Raw genomic sequence first — 20,502 nt, forward strand, 5'->3', positions numbered from 1 at the left:
ACGTAGCACAGGTGAGACGGAGGGGGAATAACACAGGCGTGGAAACACACATGCACAATAACACCTGTGTGACTGAAACACACATGTTGGATAACACAGGTGAAAGGGAAATTACAGGTGCAGAGCAACACAGGCGAATCACAACCAGTGATGTAATTGAGATAATTGAGACACTTGTACAACATTTAGGTATGTTTATTTTGGAAGCGCTTCGCTAGCCAGTGGCTTCTTCAGTCCACTGCAGAGAAAGGTGGAGTCGATGTGTTCAGTTTGTTAGTCTCTGCGAATATGAAGCAACTTTATCGAAGTTGGTGGATTGAACACATCGACTCCAGGCTGAGGGACTGATTACCTCAACTCCTCATCTTCCACATTTCTCTGCAATGGACTGAAGAGGTTGCTGGCTGGCGAAACGTTTCCAGAATAAAGATACCCAAATGTTGGACAAGTATCTCATTCATCAGGAAAAACAGTGTACATGAGAGATACTCTCAGGGGGAGAGAGAAGCATCAAGATGGTGGAGCACAAGAATAATGTCCAGGACATGAGAGACAGGGACAGCAAAGACAAAACACACTGGACAAAGCTGAAGATGTGGCAATATGTAAAAGAGAGGAAGTATGTAAATATTATGCCATGGGTATTGGCGTCTATGATAGAAAGTTGTAAATATCAATACATCATATAGTATTCCAGTATGCTGGAAAAGACGGGTGTCACGTTCATGACGGAGATATTTTCACCCTGAGATGTCTGTCATCAATACCGACCAGGATACGTTATAATCTGTCATCAATACAGACCAGGATATGTTATAATCTGTCATGAATATCGACCAGAATATGTTATAATCTGTAATAAAAACAGACCAGGATATGTTATAATCTATCATCAATACCGACCAGAATATGTTATAATCTGTCATCAGTACCGACCAGGATATGTTATGATCTGTCATGAATACCAACAAGGATATGTTATAATCTGTCATCAATACCGACCAGGATATGTTATAATCTGAGCTGCCAAAAGTTCCATGTGAAGAGTACACAACGGCACATCAGGACATAGCGAGAAACGGGAGACAGTGTGTAAAATATTTTTTATGGGAAGAAATATACCAGAGAAACCAGGTATGATGTAGAAAACAACACAGCGTGACACAGGTGGCAAGACAACACAGCGTGACACAGGTGGCAAGACAACACAGCGTGACACAGGTGGCAAGACAACACAGCGTGACACAGGTGGCAAGACAACACAGCGTGACACAGGTGGCAAGACAACACAGCGTGACACAGGTGGCAAGACAACACAGCGTGACACAGGTGGCAAGACAACACAGCGTGACACAGGTGGCAAGACAACACAGCGTGACACAGGTGGCAAGACAACACAGCGTGACACAGGTGGCAAGACAACACAGCGTGACACAGGTGGCAAGACAACACAGCGTGACACAGGTGGCAAGACAACACAGCGTGACACAGGTGGCAAGACAACACAGCGTGACACAGGTGGCAAGACAACACAGCGTGACACAGGTGGCAAGACAACACAGCGTGACACACAAGACAACACAGCGTGACACAGGTGGCAAGCAGCGTGACACAGGTGGCAAGACAACACAGCATGACACAGGTGGCAAGACAACACAGCATGACACAGGTGGCAAGACACAGCGTGACACAGGTGGCAAGACAACACAGCGTGACACAGGTGGCAAGACAACACAGCGTGACACAGGTGGCAAGACAACACAGCGTGACACAGGTGGCAAGACAACACAGCGTGACACAGGTGGCAAGACAACACAGCATGACACAGGTGGCAAGACAACACAGCATGACGCAGGTGGCAAGACAACACAGCATGACACAGGTGGCAAGACAACACAGCATGACACAGGTGGCAAGACAACACAGCATGACACAGGTGGCAAGACAACACAGCATGACACAGGTGGCAAGACACAGCATGACACAGGTGGCAAGACAACACAGCATGACGCAGGTGGCAAGACAACACAGCATGACACAGGTGGCAAGACAACACAGCATGACACAGGTGGCAAGACAACACGGCATGACGCAGGTGGCAAGACAACACAGCATGACACAGGTGGCAAGACAACACAGCATGACACAGGTGGCAAGACAACACAGCATGACACAGGTGGCAAGACAACACAGCATGACACAGGTGGCAAGACAACACGGCATGACACAGGTGGCAAGACAACACGGCATGACACAGGTGGCAAGACAACACAGCATGACACAGGTGGCAAGACAACACAGCATGACACATGTGGCAAGACAACACAGCATGACACAGGTGGCAAGACAACACAGCATGACACAGGTGGCAAGACAACACGGCATGACACAGGTGGCAAGACAACACAGCATGACGCAGGTGGCAAGACAACACAGCATGACACAGGTGGCAAGACAACACAGCATGACACAGGTGGCAAGACAACACAGCATGACACAGGTGGCAAGACAACACAGCATGACACAGGTGGCAAGACAACACAGCATGACACAGGTGGCAAGACAACACGGCATGACACAGGTGGCAAGACAACACAGCATGACACAGGTGGCAAGACAACACAGCATGACACAGGTGGCAAGACAACACAGCATGACACAGGTGGCAAGACAACACAGCATGACACAGGTGGCAAGACAACACAGCATGACACAGGTGGCAAGACAACACAGCATGACACAGATGGCAAGACAACACGGCATGACACAGGTGGCAAGACAACACAGCATGACACAGGTGGCAAGACAACACAGCATGACACAGGTGGCAAGACAACACAGCATGACACAGGTGGCAAGACAACACAGCATGACACAGGATGATACAACAACAGAGGTATTAACAAAACCAGTAATAAGCCCGAACATATAAAAATGATAAATCCTCCTTCGTCTTTGCTAACCTTCTTGGCTTAAAAACATTAGTATTATGAAAGTTAACTATATAAGTGGGCTCACTGAAGCAGTCATTGTGCGAGCAGTTACACAAGCTGATACAAGGGATGTGTTGAACGAGGGGGGGTTATGTTAGGTTAAAAATTACAGTGTTTATAGAAGTGAGAGTGAACAGTTCACAGGGAAGAGTAGGTCTGTATGTGCAACACTCATTGTTGTACGTAGATGTTGAAATCAACACACGATACAGTAGAGGTACTGAGTATTGGAGATCACAACAAAAATATAGTGGTTATCCAGGTATATAAATCATTGTCAAAGACTGGGGCGCGGGGGCGTTGACCCCCAGAAGACCTCCAGGCAGACTCCAGGTAGGTAGACCGTCAGCTACACTTGAGAAGTTCACGCAACAGATAACAAAAATAAAAGCCTTAAAAAACTTGAGAACAGTGCGCCAAATATTATCTTTCTCTAAGATTTTAGTCTCCCAAAATTTAAAAGGAAAATTGTAAATGAGAGTTGTACTAGGAATAGTCGTGGGTAGTAAGTTAGCTCAACAGATACATACCAGAGAGTTAGTTGAACTTGGTGAAAAGTTTACTGTGAACCAACACATTACACAACCCACTAGAAATATTAATATACTAAATTTGATCTTCACAAACAACGAAGAACTAAACAGAATCACAAAAATAATATTCTCTGATGACAACATACAAGTATATATAAGTATAAATGCAGGAGTGGAAAATTCCAGCAGTAGTGTAAAAGTGATGCTAAGTAAATTTAACTTGCACAGTCAGACAATTGGGACAAAAACACGCAGCACCAGGACCAGATTCGTGGATTACTCCAATTATGAAGAAGTACAAAATACCACTAGCACGAGCCCTCAGTATTCTTTGGAGAAAGAGCTTAGATCTAGGTGAAATACCGGAGGCCTTAAAGTGTGCAGACATAGCCCCTTTGCACAAGGGAGGTAGTAGAGCACTAGCTAAAAATTACAGACCAGTAGACTTAACTTCTCACATCATAAAAATCTTCGAGAGAATGATGAGACGGCAGGTTACAAATTTCATGGAGCAGCATAACCAACATAACCTGAACCATCATGGTTTTAGAGCAGGACGATCATGTCTGTCACAGCTGCTGAACCATTATGACAGTATTACGGAGGCACTGGAAGACGACCAAAACGCAGATGTAATTTACACAGATTTTGCAAAGGCGTTTGACAAATGCGATCATGGAGTGATAGCGCACAAAATGAAGGCCATGGGTATTACGGGGAAGATAGGCAGATGGATTTTCGGGTTCCTAACACACATAGCACAAAAAGTAGTAGTGAACAGAGCACGATCCAGTATCAACGAGGTAAAAAACTCAGTGCCCCAAGGCACTGTCCTGGCACCTCTGCTGTTTATCATCCTCATAGCAGACATAGATAAAAACACCCGTCACACTTTTTTATCATTATTTGCAGATGACACTAAAATAAGCATGAAAGTCACTACGGTAGAGGACACTGAAAATTCACAGGAAGACATAAACAGGGTTTTCCAGTGGGCAGTGGAAAAGAACATGATGTTCAGTGGTGATAAGTTCCAGCTGCTTAGGTATGGAAAGAATGAAGAACTCAAAAGGAACACTATATACAAAACTCAAGAGTCACCAAATAGAACGAAAGGAACACGTAAAAGACCTGGGAATAATTATGTCAGCTGACCTTTCTTTTAAAGACCATAACAAGACAAAGATCACGACAGCCAGGAAGATGACTGGGTGGGTATTGAGAACTTTCAAAACAAGGGAAATAATGCCGATGGTGACACTCTTCATATCACTAGTGCTCCCTCAATTAGAATATTGCTCAGTGCTGACGGCCCCGTTCAAAGCAGGAGAAATATCAGAGCTGGAACAAATACAGAGATCGTTTACGGCTCACATTGAACCAGTAAAGCTCAATGGGAACGCCTTCAAGTCTTCAACATGTACTCATTGGAGCGGAGGAGAGAAAGATACATGATAATATATACCTGGAAAGTGCTCGATCCCAAATCTGCATACTGCCATAACATACTGGCTTGAGAGATATGGAAGTGTAAAATAAACCCAGTGAGGAGCAGGGGTGCGGTGGGCACAATAAGGGAACACTGTATCAACATCCGGGGTCCCAGACTATTTAACATCTTACCAAAAGATATCAGAAACACTGCTGGAATACGTGTAGAAGCCTTCAAGAGGAAACTGAACAAGCATCTTCACCAGGTGCCAGATCAACCAGGCTGTGATGGATATGTGGATCAGCGGACCACCAGCAGCAACAGTCTGGTTGACCAAACGAATACCAGACGAGCCTGGTGACGACCGGGCTCCGAGAGTAGACTCTGGGAACTCATCAAAGGTAAGGTAGGGGCTCCGTGAGCACAACAGAGTAACACTACTTTGAGTTATAGGGATAAATTACACCAGGTAGGGGGTGGTGGGCACAATAAGAGAACAGACATATCAACATCCATGGGCCCAGAGTATTCAATATTCTACCAGAAGATATCAGACAACACTGCCAGAACGTGTTGAAGAAAATCCTCGAAACCCATCGTAAGCGTATCAGAGATATATCCATGGAACTTGTATAAACAGCCTGCCACTCTTAACCGGAATCTCTGCCTACGGACTTTTTTTTTTTTTAATATCTTATCTTTATTATGTACCAAATACCCATCCTGTGGGCGGTAATCAAAATGATTACTTAATGGGTCCAGGGACTGGGCTCAGGACTGATATTCTAAACACTCCTTCAGCTGAATGACGCACACACGCATTTAGTGTTTGGTGTAATGTAAATATAAGGTTTAAACGAATGTTGGTGAATGTGTTCTTCTTTGAATCACCTTGCCTTAACGGGACACGGCGGTTGAGATAAAAAAAAATGAAGGGAGTGGTGGAGGCTGAGCGTAAAATGAACAGGCTAAGGGGAGAAGTGTAAGCAACCAGGATGTGTTTTTGTGCACTTATTTGGGAGATATACACCATTCTCTGTACACTGTGTGTACCAGTATATTGCAGGTATATGTCCAGTTTATTGGTTAAATTTTCAACAGCGCTAATTATTTTGGTAACTGATTTTACGCTGTTACCTTGGCCAGGTTTATGTAACGTTTTAATAGGTTTTGATTATTCCCGGTCTGATACGTAAAAATTGCTTATTGTTCATGTTCCAGTGTTTCTCTCTCTCTCTCTCTCTCTCTCTCTCTCTCTCTCTCTCTCTCTCTCTCTCTCTCTCTCTCTCTCTCTCGCTCTCTCTCTCTCTCTCTCTCTCTCTCTCTCTCAGGAAGCATGTAATGAGGGGCGAAATCTTATTTTTATGTTTTGATGTAATATATCTACCTAAAATAGCTTTTTTATAAGATTACTTATGAAGTGTGTTTTTTTTTTTAACGAGTTATCCTTAATTATTAATATACCGTTTTCTCTGATTTGAGGTAATTCCGGTGCTAAATTTTACCCTTTATAAACATTTCTACTTTCTTGTTAAATCAACCTGGATAAAAGGATTTGTTTTGACTAGAATTACGAAACAGCACACATTAATTCAGTGACAATTTTAAAGTTACGGGTAACCTAGAATAAATAGCTTTAAGTGAGGAAAGTGTAGGAAGCTACACATGTCAACACTCCGGCGCAGGATACACCAAGAGGTGTATGTCTGTGTATATACGCCCATGGTTTACCATAATCCTATTTTAGGCATTAAGGTAATAATAACCCCACGTGTAGTCAATAGGATTTAAACCCCATAAATCAAGAAGAGAGATTAATGCAGGTGAGACTAAAACCTTGATATCAGTCTACTAGTCTGTTGTAGAACAATTTCTAGTGGAGCGCACTATGTCCACTGTTCATAAAATTTGTTTCAAACTTAAAATTTAATGAAAATTCTGTTGTGTGTACGTTTTGGCAAAAGTATACTGATCACAAACAGTCCCACTGAGACAAACCGATCATGGAAAAAATCGCCAACACAATGCTCACCAACGCTTCAAGAAAGGACAAAGCTCGTCTCCTGGCAGTGAAGGCACCACACTAAGGAGATTTCCTTCTAGCTGTTCCCAATTCCTCCCTGGGCACCCGACTCGACCCACGGGCCATTCGGATTGGTGTCGCTCTTCGCCTAGCCGCCCCCATCCTCACCGAACATAGGTGTATTTGCGGCAGGGCGACGGCCGTTCAATTCGGACTTCATGGTCTCGTGTGTCACACAGCAGAAGGGAAGTATGCCAGACATGAGGTCAACGACATCATAAAGAGAAGCCTCGCCACAGCACACTGCCCAGCCCAACGGGAACCTCAAGTGCAGAGGTCTGACGGAAGTCAAAAACGTCCCGATGGGGCCACTATGCTACCCTGAAAGGATGGAAAGCAGATTGCCGGGGACTACACCTGTGCCGCTACATTGGCAGACACCTACTTGACATATTCCTTAGCTGAAGGGGGTGGAGCTGCCAGTCACAGGGAGACCCAGAAGACCCGCAGATATGAAGAGCTTCCCCCTTGCTATAACTTCATCCCAATTGGGTCAGAGACCCATGGAGCATGGAGCAAGGATGCTTTAAAGTTTCTCAAAGTGCTGGGTGAAAAACTCATCTTAGATACCAAGGACCACAGGGCGGCCAGCTTCCCCTTTCAGAGACTCAGTGTTGCAATCCAGAGGGGAAATGCCTGCAGCATTCTGGGCACACAGCCCACCGTCGGGGAGCTGGACGAAGTATTCGAGATGTAGCTCTGAGTTATCTATGTCGTTTTACTTCCTATTGTATTTTTGTCAGTGTATTTTGTGTAATATATATAATATTTGTGGTCCTGTGGGTTAAAGCATCATGGGGTTCTTGATGACCATGAGGCGGGCCAGTACAACATGGGTTCGAGTCCTTGGCTAGTGAAGTGTTGTTATTGACATATATATATATATATATATATATATATATATATATATATATATATATATATATATATATATATATGCAGTAAGATCACAGTAAACAGGTGATATCACAATATGCAGAATAACCACTGTAAAAAATAGTGAAATTCCAAGCACTTTCGTGACTTCTTACATTATCAAGGAACCATAAAAATAAAAGGTTAGCAAGAAGGCATATAAGGACGAGACTACACCTCGCTGTCACCCACAACAACACCTGGCTTTTTTATGATGATGTAGGTAGGTTGTCAGTGATCCGTGAAACACATCTTCAATTCTTCCCAAATTTTAATTATAAATGAATCCAATTTATATAAACCAAAAGCAATATTCACATTATTTTTAAAACTCCTTTTTATGAAACATAATTCTGTTATATTCCTCTCAACTATGGATTTGCTTGATACAATTTTCTCAGCCTTTTGTAAATCAGTTGGATGATTAAATTCTCTCACATGAATAAATAGAGCATTAGAATCTTATACACTTCTAATTCTTATATTTATGTTGTTTTAATGTTATTTCAAGACTTTTACCAGTTTGACCGAAATAAACTTTATCACATATTTGACAAGGAATCTTATAGACACCCGTCAGCATTTTGGGGGGGGAATTTTTTTTTATAATTTTTTTTAAGTTTTGATAAAAAATGCTGGTAATGGTAGTTTGTGTATGTCATTTATATAGTCTATATGCTTTACCATTGTGTTACCATCGTTACTTGTTGTTGTAACTGTCTCATACATTATAGTTCTTCCGATATCTTGGGACTCTTCGATGCTTTTCTGGAATTTCTGATAGCTTGGACAAACTTACCAACATGGTTCTTGAAGCAGCATGGCTAGGATTCATACACCGAGAGGTGTATATGTACTGGGTTTACTTTCAGTCCAGTTTGAGGGATGAAAGTATTTTTGATCGGGTAATTTAGAGCCTAAATTACCCTCGTATAGTGGATAAATTTTAAATCTAACCAAGTCTTTTAGATTAACCGTCATTTTTTGTCCAACCCAGCTCTCTCATCCCTGGCTGGGCCAGGAGCTGTGACTTAACCCTTGTAACCATATATATATATATGTGAGTATACACACACACACACGCATAGGCCAGAGGAGGCTTGAACCTACGCACCTTGGAACAAAGCAAGCATTACTATCCATACCCAAAGTAGACCCCACAACTCTGACGCCCAGCGAACAAGTGTTGGCTGCAGAGCCGGTGACACTAGGCTGGCGATCAGTTTTCATTTGCATGCACGATAGACATTAGAATGCTTATAATTAGCAGAACATGTGAAATACGTGCGTATAGTGATAATGTTACATTATATCTACATACAGTGCTGTTGATAGTGTTACAGTATATATTTGATACAAGGGCCATCGATTATGTAAATGGTAAAGGGAGTATCTATCCTCATTTCCTGTAGCCTCTGTATCTGCGATCAACATGTAATATCATATAATATCTTTATTTACTACCAGTACATGTACAAGGTATACAGACCATAGCTGACATCAGTGACATACTACTATATAGAAAGCCGCTTCTTATGCTGAGCATTTCCCGCAAATTAGGTCATTGTCCCAGGGTGCGACCCACACCAGTCCACTAACACCCAGGTACCCATTTTACACTGATGGGTGAACATGGACAGCAGGTGTCTTATGGAAACACGTCCCTATTATTTTCCAGCCGTGCCGGAGGAGATTCCAACTCCGGACCACTATAGTGGTGACTGTGTGCGTCCCATTGTCTTATGAACGTTTTACAGTGTCCATTTATCTAACACGTTATATTTTGTCCATGTACGTATGTATCACGTCTAAATAAATTCTGGCACGTCCGTCAATTATTGCAATTCCCTGAGTAGCGCAGGGAGGTGTAGCCTACTTGTTAGTGTTGATATGATGGCTAATGCCAGTATGGGGAGGTCTACTCCAGAGGGTCGTAAACTTCTGTATAACAACTACTTCTTTATAAGGAAGATTACAAAGTTCCTTATGTCTTTATGTTGTACAAGAAAAAAGTGCTTGAAGAGTTGACTTTGAGTAACATTAAAGATAACTCGTGCAGTCGTTGTTAGTTACCAGGTGGAAAGATAACTCGTGCAGTCGTTGTTAGTTACCAGGTGGAAAGATAACCCCTACAGTCGTTGTTAGTTACCAGGTGGAAAGATAACTCGTGCAGTCGTTGTTAGTTACCAGGTGGAAAGATAACTCGTGCAGTCGTTGTTAGTTACCAGGTGGAAAGATAACTCGTGCAGTCGTTGTTAGTTACCAGGTGGAAAGGTAACCCCTACAGTCGTTGTTAGTTACCAGGTGGAAAGATAACCCCTACAGTCGTTGGTAGTTACCAGGTGGAAAGATAACTCGTGCAGTCGTTGTTAGTTACCAGGTGGAAAGGTAACCCCTACAGTCGTTGTTAGTTACCAGGTGGAAAGATAACCCCTACAGTCGTTGGTAGTTACCAGGTGGAAAGATAACTCGTGCAGTCGTTGTTAGTTACCAGGTGGAAAGGTAACCCCTACAGTCGTTGTTAGTTACCAGGTGGAAAGATAACTCGTGCAGTCGTTGTTAGTTACCAGGTGGAAAGGTAACCCCTACAGTCGTTGTTAGTTACCAGGTGGAAAGATAACTCGTACAGTCGTTGTTAGTTACCAGGTGGAAAGGTAACCCCTACAGTCGTTGTTAGTTACCAGGTGGAAAGATAACTCGTGCAGTCGTTGTTAGTTACCAGGTAGAAAGATAACTCGTGCAGTCGTTGTTAGTTACCAGGTAGAAAGATAACCCCTACAGTCGGAGTTCAGCCAAGACGCCCGGTCCCAAACTAAGCCTCTCGGTGGATGAAAGCCTGATCAACCAGGCTGTTACTGCTTGTCGCACGTAGTGCAGCGTACGAACCACAGCCCTGGTTGTCAGAAACTAATTTGAAGAACTCATCTAGTTTCCTCTTGAAGACAGCCAGGGGTTTATTGGTAATTTTCCTTATGCACGGAGGGAGAGAGGGCGTTGAAGAGTCGGTGACCTCTGACACTCATTGGATTCTGCTTTTAATCGAGGTACTTTCCACCATCTACCAATTTCGGTGTGCAGGCTTGTGGTCTCCAGGATTTTTCAGTTGTAAATTATGATATATCTTTGTCGGATACGTTCCAGTTGAAGGGACTTCAAGCGTTGCCAGTAGTTCAGATGTTTGAGTCTATACGAACAGTGAAAGTTCTCTGTATGTTTTGTTAGCTCAGCGATCTTCACCTGTCTTCAAGGAAACACTATACAGCAGTATTTTAGCCTGGAGGAAACAAGTAACTTGAAGTTACTCATCATAGGTTCGAATACCTTATCTTAAATGTTCTAGTTATCATGGATATTATTTTCATTATGGTATCAATAGCAACAATGTTGTGAGCCTCGAATAAGAGATCTTCCGACACCATTACTCCCTAGTCTCATACATGGAGCTGTCGCTCTACTGAATGATTCGAGTTTGTCCTGTACTCCGTTGCAGTCTTTATTTCCTCCATTCTTCCACAGTGGAGCACCTGAAACTTGTCCTCATTGAACAACATATTATTGCTTCAGGTCCACTGGAGGACTTTAAATCCTCGTGACGAGTCATTGTGTCTTCGATGGAGATTCTGGTGTCATCAGTTAATGTTGTTACAGTGCTATGATTTATGTCGTTGTCTGTCAGTTATACCAATGAGAAACAAAAGTGGTTGCAGTACTGAACCTTAAAGGAACACAGTCTTTCATTATGGCATCATCTGACTTTAACCTACTACTACTTTAAAGTCTATTTGTTAAGTTAAATATCCGTCTGTCATTTAACCAGTTATTCCATTTAGCTCGCTATCCACTGCGTCCAAAACCATATGATCTAACAATTGTGAAAATCAGGAGCAACCCGCTCTAAACCCATGCTGCCCTGGATTAGGCAATTTCTGCGATTTTCATGGTAATTTTGCTTCTTCGGACACTTTCAAATATTTTGAAAATGTGTGAAGTTAGCGCTATTGGTCTTTTTTTTTTTTTTTATCAAAGCCTTTACTGCCATGTTTGTGAAGTGGAACAATATCAGTGATAGCACCTGTGTCCAGGTTCCTTCTCTATAGCATATTAAAGGCCCGAGATAATGGTTCCTTGTAGTTTTTGGTGAATATGGAGTTCCATGAGTCTGGTCCTGGGGCAGAATGCATGGCCATGCTGTCGATAACGTCTTCCAAGTCAACTGGGGAGAGGGATACATTAGAAACTGTGGGTGATGTTAGTAGTGTTTTGAGTCTGATGAATAATTCGCTAGGGTTGTTAATCTGTAGACTGATGAGTGGCGTCACTGGACGGTCTCATTGTGACTTCACTTAAGTATCTCACTTATTTTCCTTACTGTCATCAGTGGATGTTCCATCTTTAATTAAAGGTTAAGTATTGGATGAAGTTTTTACCCTGAATTTTTGTGTAAGAGAAGTATTTGAGATTTCTAATTTCATTTATTGCTCTTTGCTCTCTCTGCCTCTCTTGAACTCTGTGATGTAACCAGTTTGCGCTCGATGTTCTCCATTACTCTAGCCAGAGTTTCCTTACGTACATCAGAGAGAATCTTGCCTTTGAGAGAAGATCTGATATCTGTATTCTTCGCCTATAGAGGAAGCCTCACCCCTACATTCTCTCGTTTGCATCTTTTCCTCCTTTGCCGTAGAGGTGTGTATCTGATAAATATTTCGAGCGTCAATAAGCTCTGCCTCCTGAGGAACTAACTGGTTTATATCGGCGGTGGTCATATTGTCTTCCCAGTGTGTCCGTTAAGGTCATAATTTATTTGATCTCAGTTGATCTTGTTGAAGTTGAATTCGCCCTCATGACTGAGCATGTTTCTGTGTCTTAGGCTGCTGTGCACGCAGGTCTTAACCTGGATTATGTTGTGGTCCGATATTACAGTCTTCGACACCGTTATGTCAACAGATAAGTTGAAGATTAAGACACTTGTGCAACATTTGGGAATCTTTATTGAGGAAAAGTTTCGCCAGCCAGTGGCTTCTTCAGTCCAATACAAAGAAAAACGGTAGAAAAAGACGAGTTTGAGATAATCAGTTCCTCAGCCTGGAGTCGACTAATCCTCTTGCACCGTTCTTCTTTTATTGGTAAATATGAGGTGTAGGGTGTTACCCATTCTGGTCGGCTCAGCGATTCCTGGAGTTTACCTGGAGAGAGTTCCGGGGGTCAACGCCCCCGCGGCTCGGTCTGATCAACCAGGCTGTTACTGCTGGCTGCACGCAATCCAACGTACGAGCCACAGCCCGGCTCGTCAGGTACCGACTTTAGGTGCTTGTCCAGTGCCAGCTTGAAGACGGTCAGGGGTCTATTGGTAATCCCCCTTATGTATGCTGGGAGGCAGTTGAACAGTCTCGGGCCCCTAACACTTATTGTGTTGTCTCTTAACGTGCTAGTGACACCCCTGCTTTTCATTGGGGGAATGTTGCATCGTCTGCCAAGTCTTTTGCTTTCGCTGTGAGTGATTTTCGTGTGCAAGTTCGGTACTAGTCCCTCTAGGATTTTCCAGATGTATATAATCATGTATCTCTCCCGCCTGCGTTCCAGGGAGTACAGGTTCAGGAACTTCAAGCGCTCCCAGTAATTGAGGTGTTTTATCTCCGTTATGCGCGTTGTGAAGGTTCTCTGTACATTTTCTAGGTCAGCAATTTCACCTGCCTTGAAAGGTAGTGTTAGTGTGCAGCAATATTCCAGCCTAGATAGAACAAGCGACCTGAAGAGTGTCATCATGGGCTTGGCATCCCTAGTTTTGAAGGTTCTCATTATCCATCCTGTCATTTTTCTAGCAGATGCGATTGATACATTGTTATGGTCCTTGAAGGTGAGATCCTCCGACATGATCACTCCCAGGTCTTTGACGTTGGTGTTTCGCTCTGTTTTGTGGAAGGAATTTGTTTTGTACTCTGATGAAGTTTTAATTTCCTCATGTTTACTATATCGGAGTAATTGAAATTTCTCATCGTTAAACTTCATATTGTTTTCTGCAGCCCACTGAAAGATTTGGTTGATGTCCGCCTGGAGCCTTGTAGTGTCTGCAATGGAAGACACTGTCATGCAGATTCGGGTGTCATGTGCAAAGGAAGACACAGTGCTGTGGCTGACATCCTTGTCTATGTCAGATATGAGGATGAGAAACAAGATGGGAGCGAGTACTGTGCCTTGTGGAACAGAGCTTCTCACCGTAGCCGCCTCAGACTTTACTCTGTTGACTACTACTTTTTGTGTTCTGTTTGTGAGGAAATTATAGATCCATCTACTAACTTTTCCTGTTATTCCTTTAGCACGCATTTTGTGAGCTATTACGCGAAAAACCAACGTCAAAGACCTGGGAGTGATCATGTCGGAGGATCTCACCTTCAAGGACCATAACAATGTATCAATCGCATCTGCTAGAAAAATGACAGGATGGATAATGAGAACCTTCAAGACTAGGGAAGGCTTTTGCAAAGTCTGTATATATTACATCTGCATTCTTTTTGTCTTCTAGTGCATCTAGGACCTTGTCGTAGTGATCCAGTAGTTGGGACAGACAGGAGCGACCTGCTCTAAACCCATGTTACCCTGGGTTGTGTAATTGATGGGTATCTAGATGGGTGGCGATCTTGCTTCTTAGGACCCTTTCAAAGATTTTTATGATATGGGATGTTAGTGCTATCGGTCTGTAGTTCTTTGCTATTGCTTTACTGCCTCCTTTGTGGAGTGGGGCTATGTCTGTTGTTTTTAGTAACTGTGGGACGACCCCCGTGTCCATGCTTCCTCTCCATAGGATGGTAAAAGCTCGTGATAGGGGCTTCTTGCAGTTCTTGATGAACATGGAGTTCCATGAGTCTGGGCCTGGGGCAGAGTGCATGGGCATGTCGTTTATCGCCTGTTCGAAGTCATTTGGCGTCAGGATAACATCAGATAGGCTTGTGTTTACCAAATTCTGTGACTCTCTCATAAAAAAATTCATTTTGATCTTCGACTCTGTCTGGTTAGCGGCTTGCTAAAAACTGAGTCATATTGGGACTTGAGTAGCTCACTCATTTCCTTGCTGTCATCTGTGTAGGACCCATCTTGTTTAAGTAGGGGCCCAATACTGGATGTTGTTCTCGACTTTGATTTAGCATAAGAAAAGAAATACTTTGGGTTTCTTTCGATTTCATATATGGCTTTTAGTTCTTCCCGCGATTCCTGACTCCTATAAGATTCCTTTAGCTTAAGTTCGATGTTTGCTATTTCTCTGACCAGTGACTCCCTACGCATTTCAGATATATTGGCCTCTTTTAGCCGCTCTGTTATTCTTTTTCGTTGCCTGTAAAGGGAGCGCCTGTCTCTTTCTATTTTACATCTACTCCTCCTTTTTCTTAAAGGAATAAGCCTTGAGCATACATCGAGTGCCACCGAGTTTATCTGTTCTAGGCATAAGTTGGGGTCTGTGTTGCTTAGTCTATCTTCCCAGCTTATATCGTTTAGGACTTGGTTTACTTGGTCCCACTCTATGTTCTTGTTGTTGAAGTTGAATTTGGTGAAGGCTCCCTCGTGACTAATCGCATTTTGTCGGTCTGGGGCTCTGCGCATATATGTCTGAACCTCGATTATGTTGTGATCTGAATATTTAGTTTTTGATATGGTGACATTTCGTATCAGATCATCATTGTTAGTGAAGATGAGGTCTAGTGTATTCTCCAGTCTAGTAGGCTCTATTATTTGCTGGTTTAAGTTGAATTTTGTGCAGAGATTTAAAAGCTCGTGTGTGTGTGTGAGTTCTCGTCAGAGCTGCCTCCTGGTGTTATCACTGCAGCAACATTATTTGCTATATTCCTCCATTTTAGGTGCCTTGAGTTGAAATCCCCCAGGAGCAAGATTCGTTGACTGACTGCGAATTTCTTACAGAGGTTTAATAATTCTGTAGTGTGAGACTGTTCCTTCAAACCACAATTGTCGTGGAGGTGTGTAGTGGATTCTGTTGAGTGACAAGTGTAAAATAATGCTTCATAGTGGTTGCGTCTGGCTTTATTGGTAGAGATAGGACATAAGATTTTGTTCGGATTTTTAACCCGGAGAGTTAGTCACTCTGGTGAACCCAAGAAAGTGCGTCATCGAGGACTGTCTTATTTTCACTGTGGTCCTTCAATTTTGTTCCCCAGGATGCGACCCACACCAGTCGACTAACACAGAAATACCTACTTGCTAGGTGAACTGGGACAGTAATGCAAGTCGTCTGACAACACATCTAGATATCATCTGGATATGAACTGGCTGCTTGGGCACTGGTCCAGGCGGTATTTGAAAATATAAAGTCTAACGGCTATCCAATGGTCACACTAGACATAATACACAGGGAATGTACATCACTGACAGAATTGCAGTGATGTGCATTGTGGTGCCTTAAATGGAAATTACCAAGCAGCTGGATATTTGGAGCTGTGTTTGATAGACTTTCAAGACAATCCTCGATATTCAGTTGTATCTGGTGTATATACTAGCACAACTAGTTTCCGTTTTTCTATTTTAACTGCCAGAACTGAAACTATATTTTATTGGTGTTATGAACTCAGTACTTTTGAGTGACTTTTTAACATACAGGTCAACCTCTCGTTGTTTCCCTGTTTTTTTTCTAGTCTCATCGCAATTCATTATCAAATTGTTTCCCTGTTTTTTTTTTCTAGTCGCATCGCAATTCATTATCAAAATAGCTTATTCTAGAAATCTTCATGAAAACTGCAAACTTAGCATTAGACTCTTTGATAAGACGACAATAAAAGGTATTTTATTGTTTTTCTTTGGTTTGAGAGCTAATACAACTGCAAACACAAAACATGATACATTGTTAGTTGTGCTGATGGGCTTGTTTTGTTCTCAGTCCATCATGACTCTTAAGTGGTGACACATTCTTATTTCTTGCCATTCTTTTCTGCTGGCTGGTACTAAAAAATCCGTGTGGGTTATATGCTAATAGTTTGCATGTTAAGTTTGGCGTTTACGAGGCTTCAGCCGCCTCGTACTCTCCTTGTGGAAGGGTGGAAGAGCTTGCAGGACCCGGAGCGACATGTGCCTTTATTATTCAGGAGATTTCAACGTTTCTTTGATAAATGAGACACTTTTTGCAACATTTGGGTATCTTTATTCTGGAAACGTTTCGCCACACATTGGCTTCTTCAGTCCAGTGCAGAAAAAGGTAGCAAAAGAGGAGGAGTTTGATGTAATCAGTCCCTTAGTCTCGAGTCGTTATGTTCAGAACACATCGACTCAAGGCTGAAGAACTAATTACCTCAAACTCCTCTTTTTCCACCTTTTTCTTCATGGGACTGAAGAAGCCATCGTGTGATGAAACGTTTCCAGAATAAAGATACCTAATTTGTTGCAAATTAGGTATGTTTTTTTTAAATCATTCATTCACAACATTTCTTTGATTTTCACGGAGTGAAGCCTAATATGCGGCGGAAGACCCGTGCCACGAGACACTTCCACATTTCTATGACAAATTACTACCTAATCTTTTAGGTCTGCTATTTACCTTTGTGAAATATTAAGTGATGTTGATGTTGGCTGAGTGAGGGTATTTTTAACCCTTTGTATGATTATATATTTGTTCATGGTTGTGTTAGAGTGGAGGAGTTAGCTTGTGTGTCGAGAGAGTGAAGGAATGTGTCCATTCTTGTTGTAGGAAACACTGAATGACTTTCTGGTCCACGTTCTCTGCAAATGTTTATATTTGCGATGTAGATAGTGTTGTGGGTGACTGACACATTATCTTAGTATCTTTATCAAGGCTGAGGACCTCATCTTACACCGTTTATATTTATTATTCTCTGTATTGAATTTAAAAAAAAATAGTGTAAGTTTATTCAGGTATACACAAATACAGTTACATAGATTATCGTACATAGCAGCATATGTGTAATGTACCTAGGATAACCCAAAAAAAGTCAGAGTGACACATTTCTGTTGGGGTCCTTTACTTATTTCCATTGGGGTTGGCGAAACGTTCTCCTAATAAAGACTGACAGGTTTTGCACATGTCTTATTCGTTAAAGTGTTGCTACTGCATATCGTTTATATAAGTAAGTTATATATGTGAAAATTACCTAGGATAACCCCAAAAAGAGTCAGTCAATATTACCTTTGAGTGTGGGATGAAGATGGTGTTTGGTGATAATTATGATGTCAAAGGAACGGAGAGAGTTGTTGAGATTAGAAAGACTGGAAATATAGGGTAATATATTGAAGGAGTGTTACGGAGTGTGACGTATTTTGTTTTGTGTTTCAGGCATACGAATTATCGACACTGACGGGGACGCAGGTGATGCTGCTGGTGGCGAGTGAGACTGGCCATGTGTACACGTTCGCTACGAGGAAGCTGCAGCCCATGATCACTTCTGAGGCTGGCAAGGCTCTGATCCAGACGTGTCTCAACAGCCCTGACCCACCCCAGGCCACCCATCATCACGATCAGCGCATGTCAGCCACCGGATTCGAGGAGACGGAGCTGACGTACGCCGTCACTGAGGACGAGCACAAGGTCAGGCAGATGATGTACTCGACGCCCATCAACTCCATGCACCAGGGCGGTTCTATGGCCTCTCCCTCCCATCATGCCGCCGCCGCCGCCGCTGCCGCCGCTGCCGCCCTCCAGACCCACCACCACCAGCCCCAGTACCACCACCCACACCCCCCGCCCACCCCGCACCTCACAACGCCCACCTCCACCCACCCTATGAACCATCACCACCACCACCTGACACAGACCTCTCCTGGTCACACGGGTCATACAGACCACACGGGCGTGGGTCTGCACCAGCACACCCACCTAGTAGCCCCTCAGACCCCCCTTCCCTCCCACTCCCCTCTCCCCCCTCACTCACCCATGGGCGCTCCATCTCCCACCTCACCCTACACTAGCCTGCACCACCACCCACACCACCACATACCCGCCCACTCACGGTAGGGACTCGCCCGCTGCCCCACTCCCCCGTCTTATCCCCTACCCACTTCCTTCAACTACCAGTTCGCTGGGCTGTAAGGTGCCCAGTGTGTACGTGGGAGGGAGAGGCAGGATGACGGTGGCGGCGGCGTCGGCGGGCACTACTAAAATACCCACACTTGCATGTGGGCACTACTTAAATACCCACACTTGCATGTGGGCACCACTTAGATATCCACACCTGCATGTGGGCACCACTTAGATACCCATACCTGCATGTGGGTTGCGGCACCCACATCTTGTGGGTTGTACCTAGGCACCCACACCTTGATGTGGGTTGCACCTAGGCACCCACACCTTGATGTGGGTTGCACCTAGGCACCCACACCTTGATGTGGGTTGCACCTAGGCACCCACACCTTGATGTGGGTTGCAACTAGGCACCCACACCTCGATGTGGGTTAACCTAGGCACCCACACCTTGATGTGGGTTAACCTAGGCACCCACACCTTGATGTGGGTTAACCTAGGCACCCACACCTTGATGTGGGTTGCACCTAGGCACCCACACCTTGATGTGGGTTAACCTAGGCACCCACACCTTGATGTGGGTTAACCTAGGCACCCACACCTTGATGTGGGTTGCACCTAGGCACCCACACCTTGATGTGGGTTGCACCTAGGCACCCACACCTTGATGTGGGTTGCATCTAGGCACCCACACCTTGATGTGGGTTGCACCTAGGCATCCACACCTTGATGTGGGCTGTGACACCCACATCTTTATGTAGGCTGCACATAGGCACCCACATCTTGATGTGGCCGGTACCCGCATCCTGATGTGGGTTGCACCTAGGCACCCACATGTTGATGTGGACTGCACTTTGGCACCCACATGTTGACGTAGGCTGCACCTAGGCACCCACATGTTGATGTGGGCTGCACCTAGGCACCCACATGTTGATGTGGGCTGCACCTAGGAACCCACATGTTGATGTGGGCTGCACCTAGGCACCCACATGTTGACGTGGGCTGCACCTAGGCACCCACATGTTGATGTGGGCTGCACCTAGGCACCCACATGTTGATGTGGGCTGCACCTAGGCGGGCGCTGAGGGGCTCAGGAACATGTTGCAAGTAGGCAAACACACACACACGCACGCGAACATTATCTCTCAGTCTGTTGCAGGGTTCGAACCTGCAAACTCGACATCAGAGTACACAGTACTTTAACCACACAGCCAGATTAATATATATGTCGTGCCGAATAGGTAAAACTTGCGATTTTGGCTTAAATAGCAACGCTCATCTTGCCAAATAAGACAAGTGAAAATTTGCGTATGCAATAAAATTTCTCAAAAATCATTCTGAACCTAACGAAAAAAAGTATATTTCACTCTGTTTTTTTTTATTATTAAATTATTGTAAACTTACGTAAAATATATTTAGTTGGATTAGGCTAAATTAAATTGCGCTTGTTATAATAAGGTTAGGTAAGTTTTCTAAGGTTCTTTTGGTACAAAATTATTAATTTTTATATTAACATAAATGAAAAAAATATCTTTAAATGTATAAGAGAAGATTTTAGAGAGGACTTAATTTTAAAT

General features: G+C 43.5%; 1 protein-coding gene across 1 annotated transcript in view; it reads left to right on the forward strand.

Annotated features, from left to right (window-relative positions):
- The window catches only part of LOC128702956 (serum response factor homolog), a 162,279-nt gene extending 143,215 nt beyond the window's left edge, over positions 1–19,064 (forward strand). The window contains exon 2 of the mRNA XM_053797447.2: positions 18,242–19,064. Within this exon, the coding sequence (XP_053653422.1) occupies positions 18,242–18,919 (678 nt within the window). The 3' untranslated portion in view covers positions 18,920–19,064. The remainder of the gene's footprint in view (positions 1–18,241) is intronic.
- Positions 19,065–20,502: the final 1,438 nt, after the last annotated feature.

This window comes from Cherax quadricarinatus, chromosome 86, assembly GCF_038502225.1.
Source record: "Cherax quadricarinatus isolate ZL_2023a chromosome 86, ASM3850222v1, whole genome shotgun sequence".
Lineage (NCBI taxonomy): Eukaryota > Metazoa > Arthropoda > Malacostraca > Decapoda > Parastacidae > Cherax > Cherax quadricarinatus.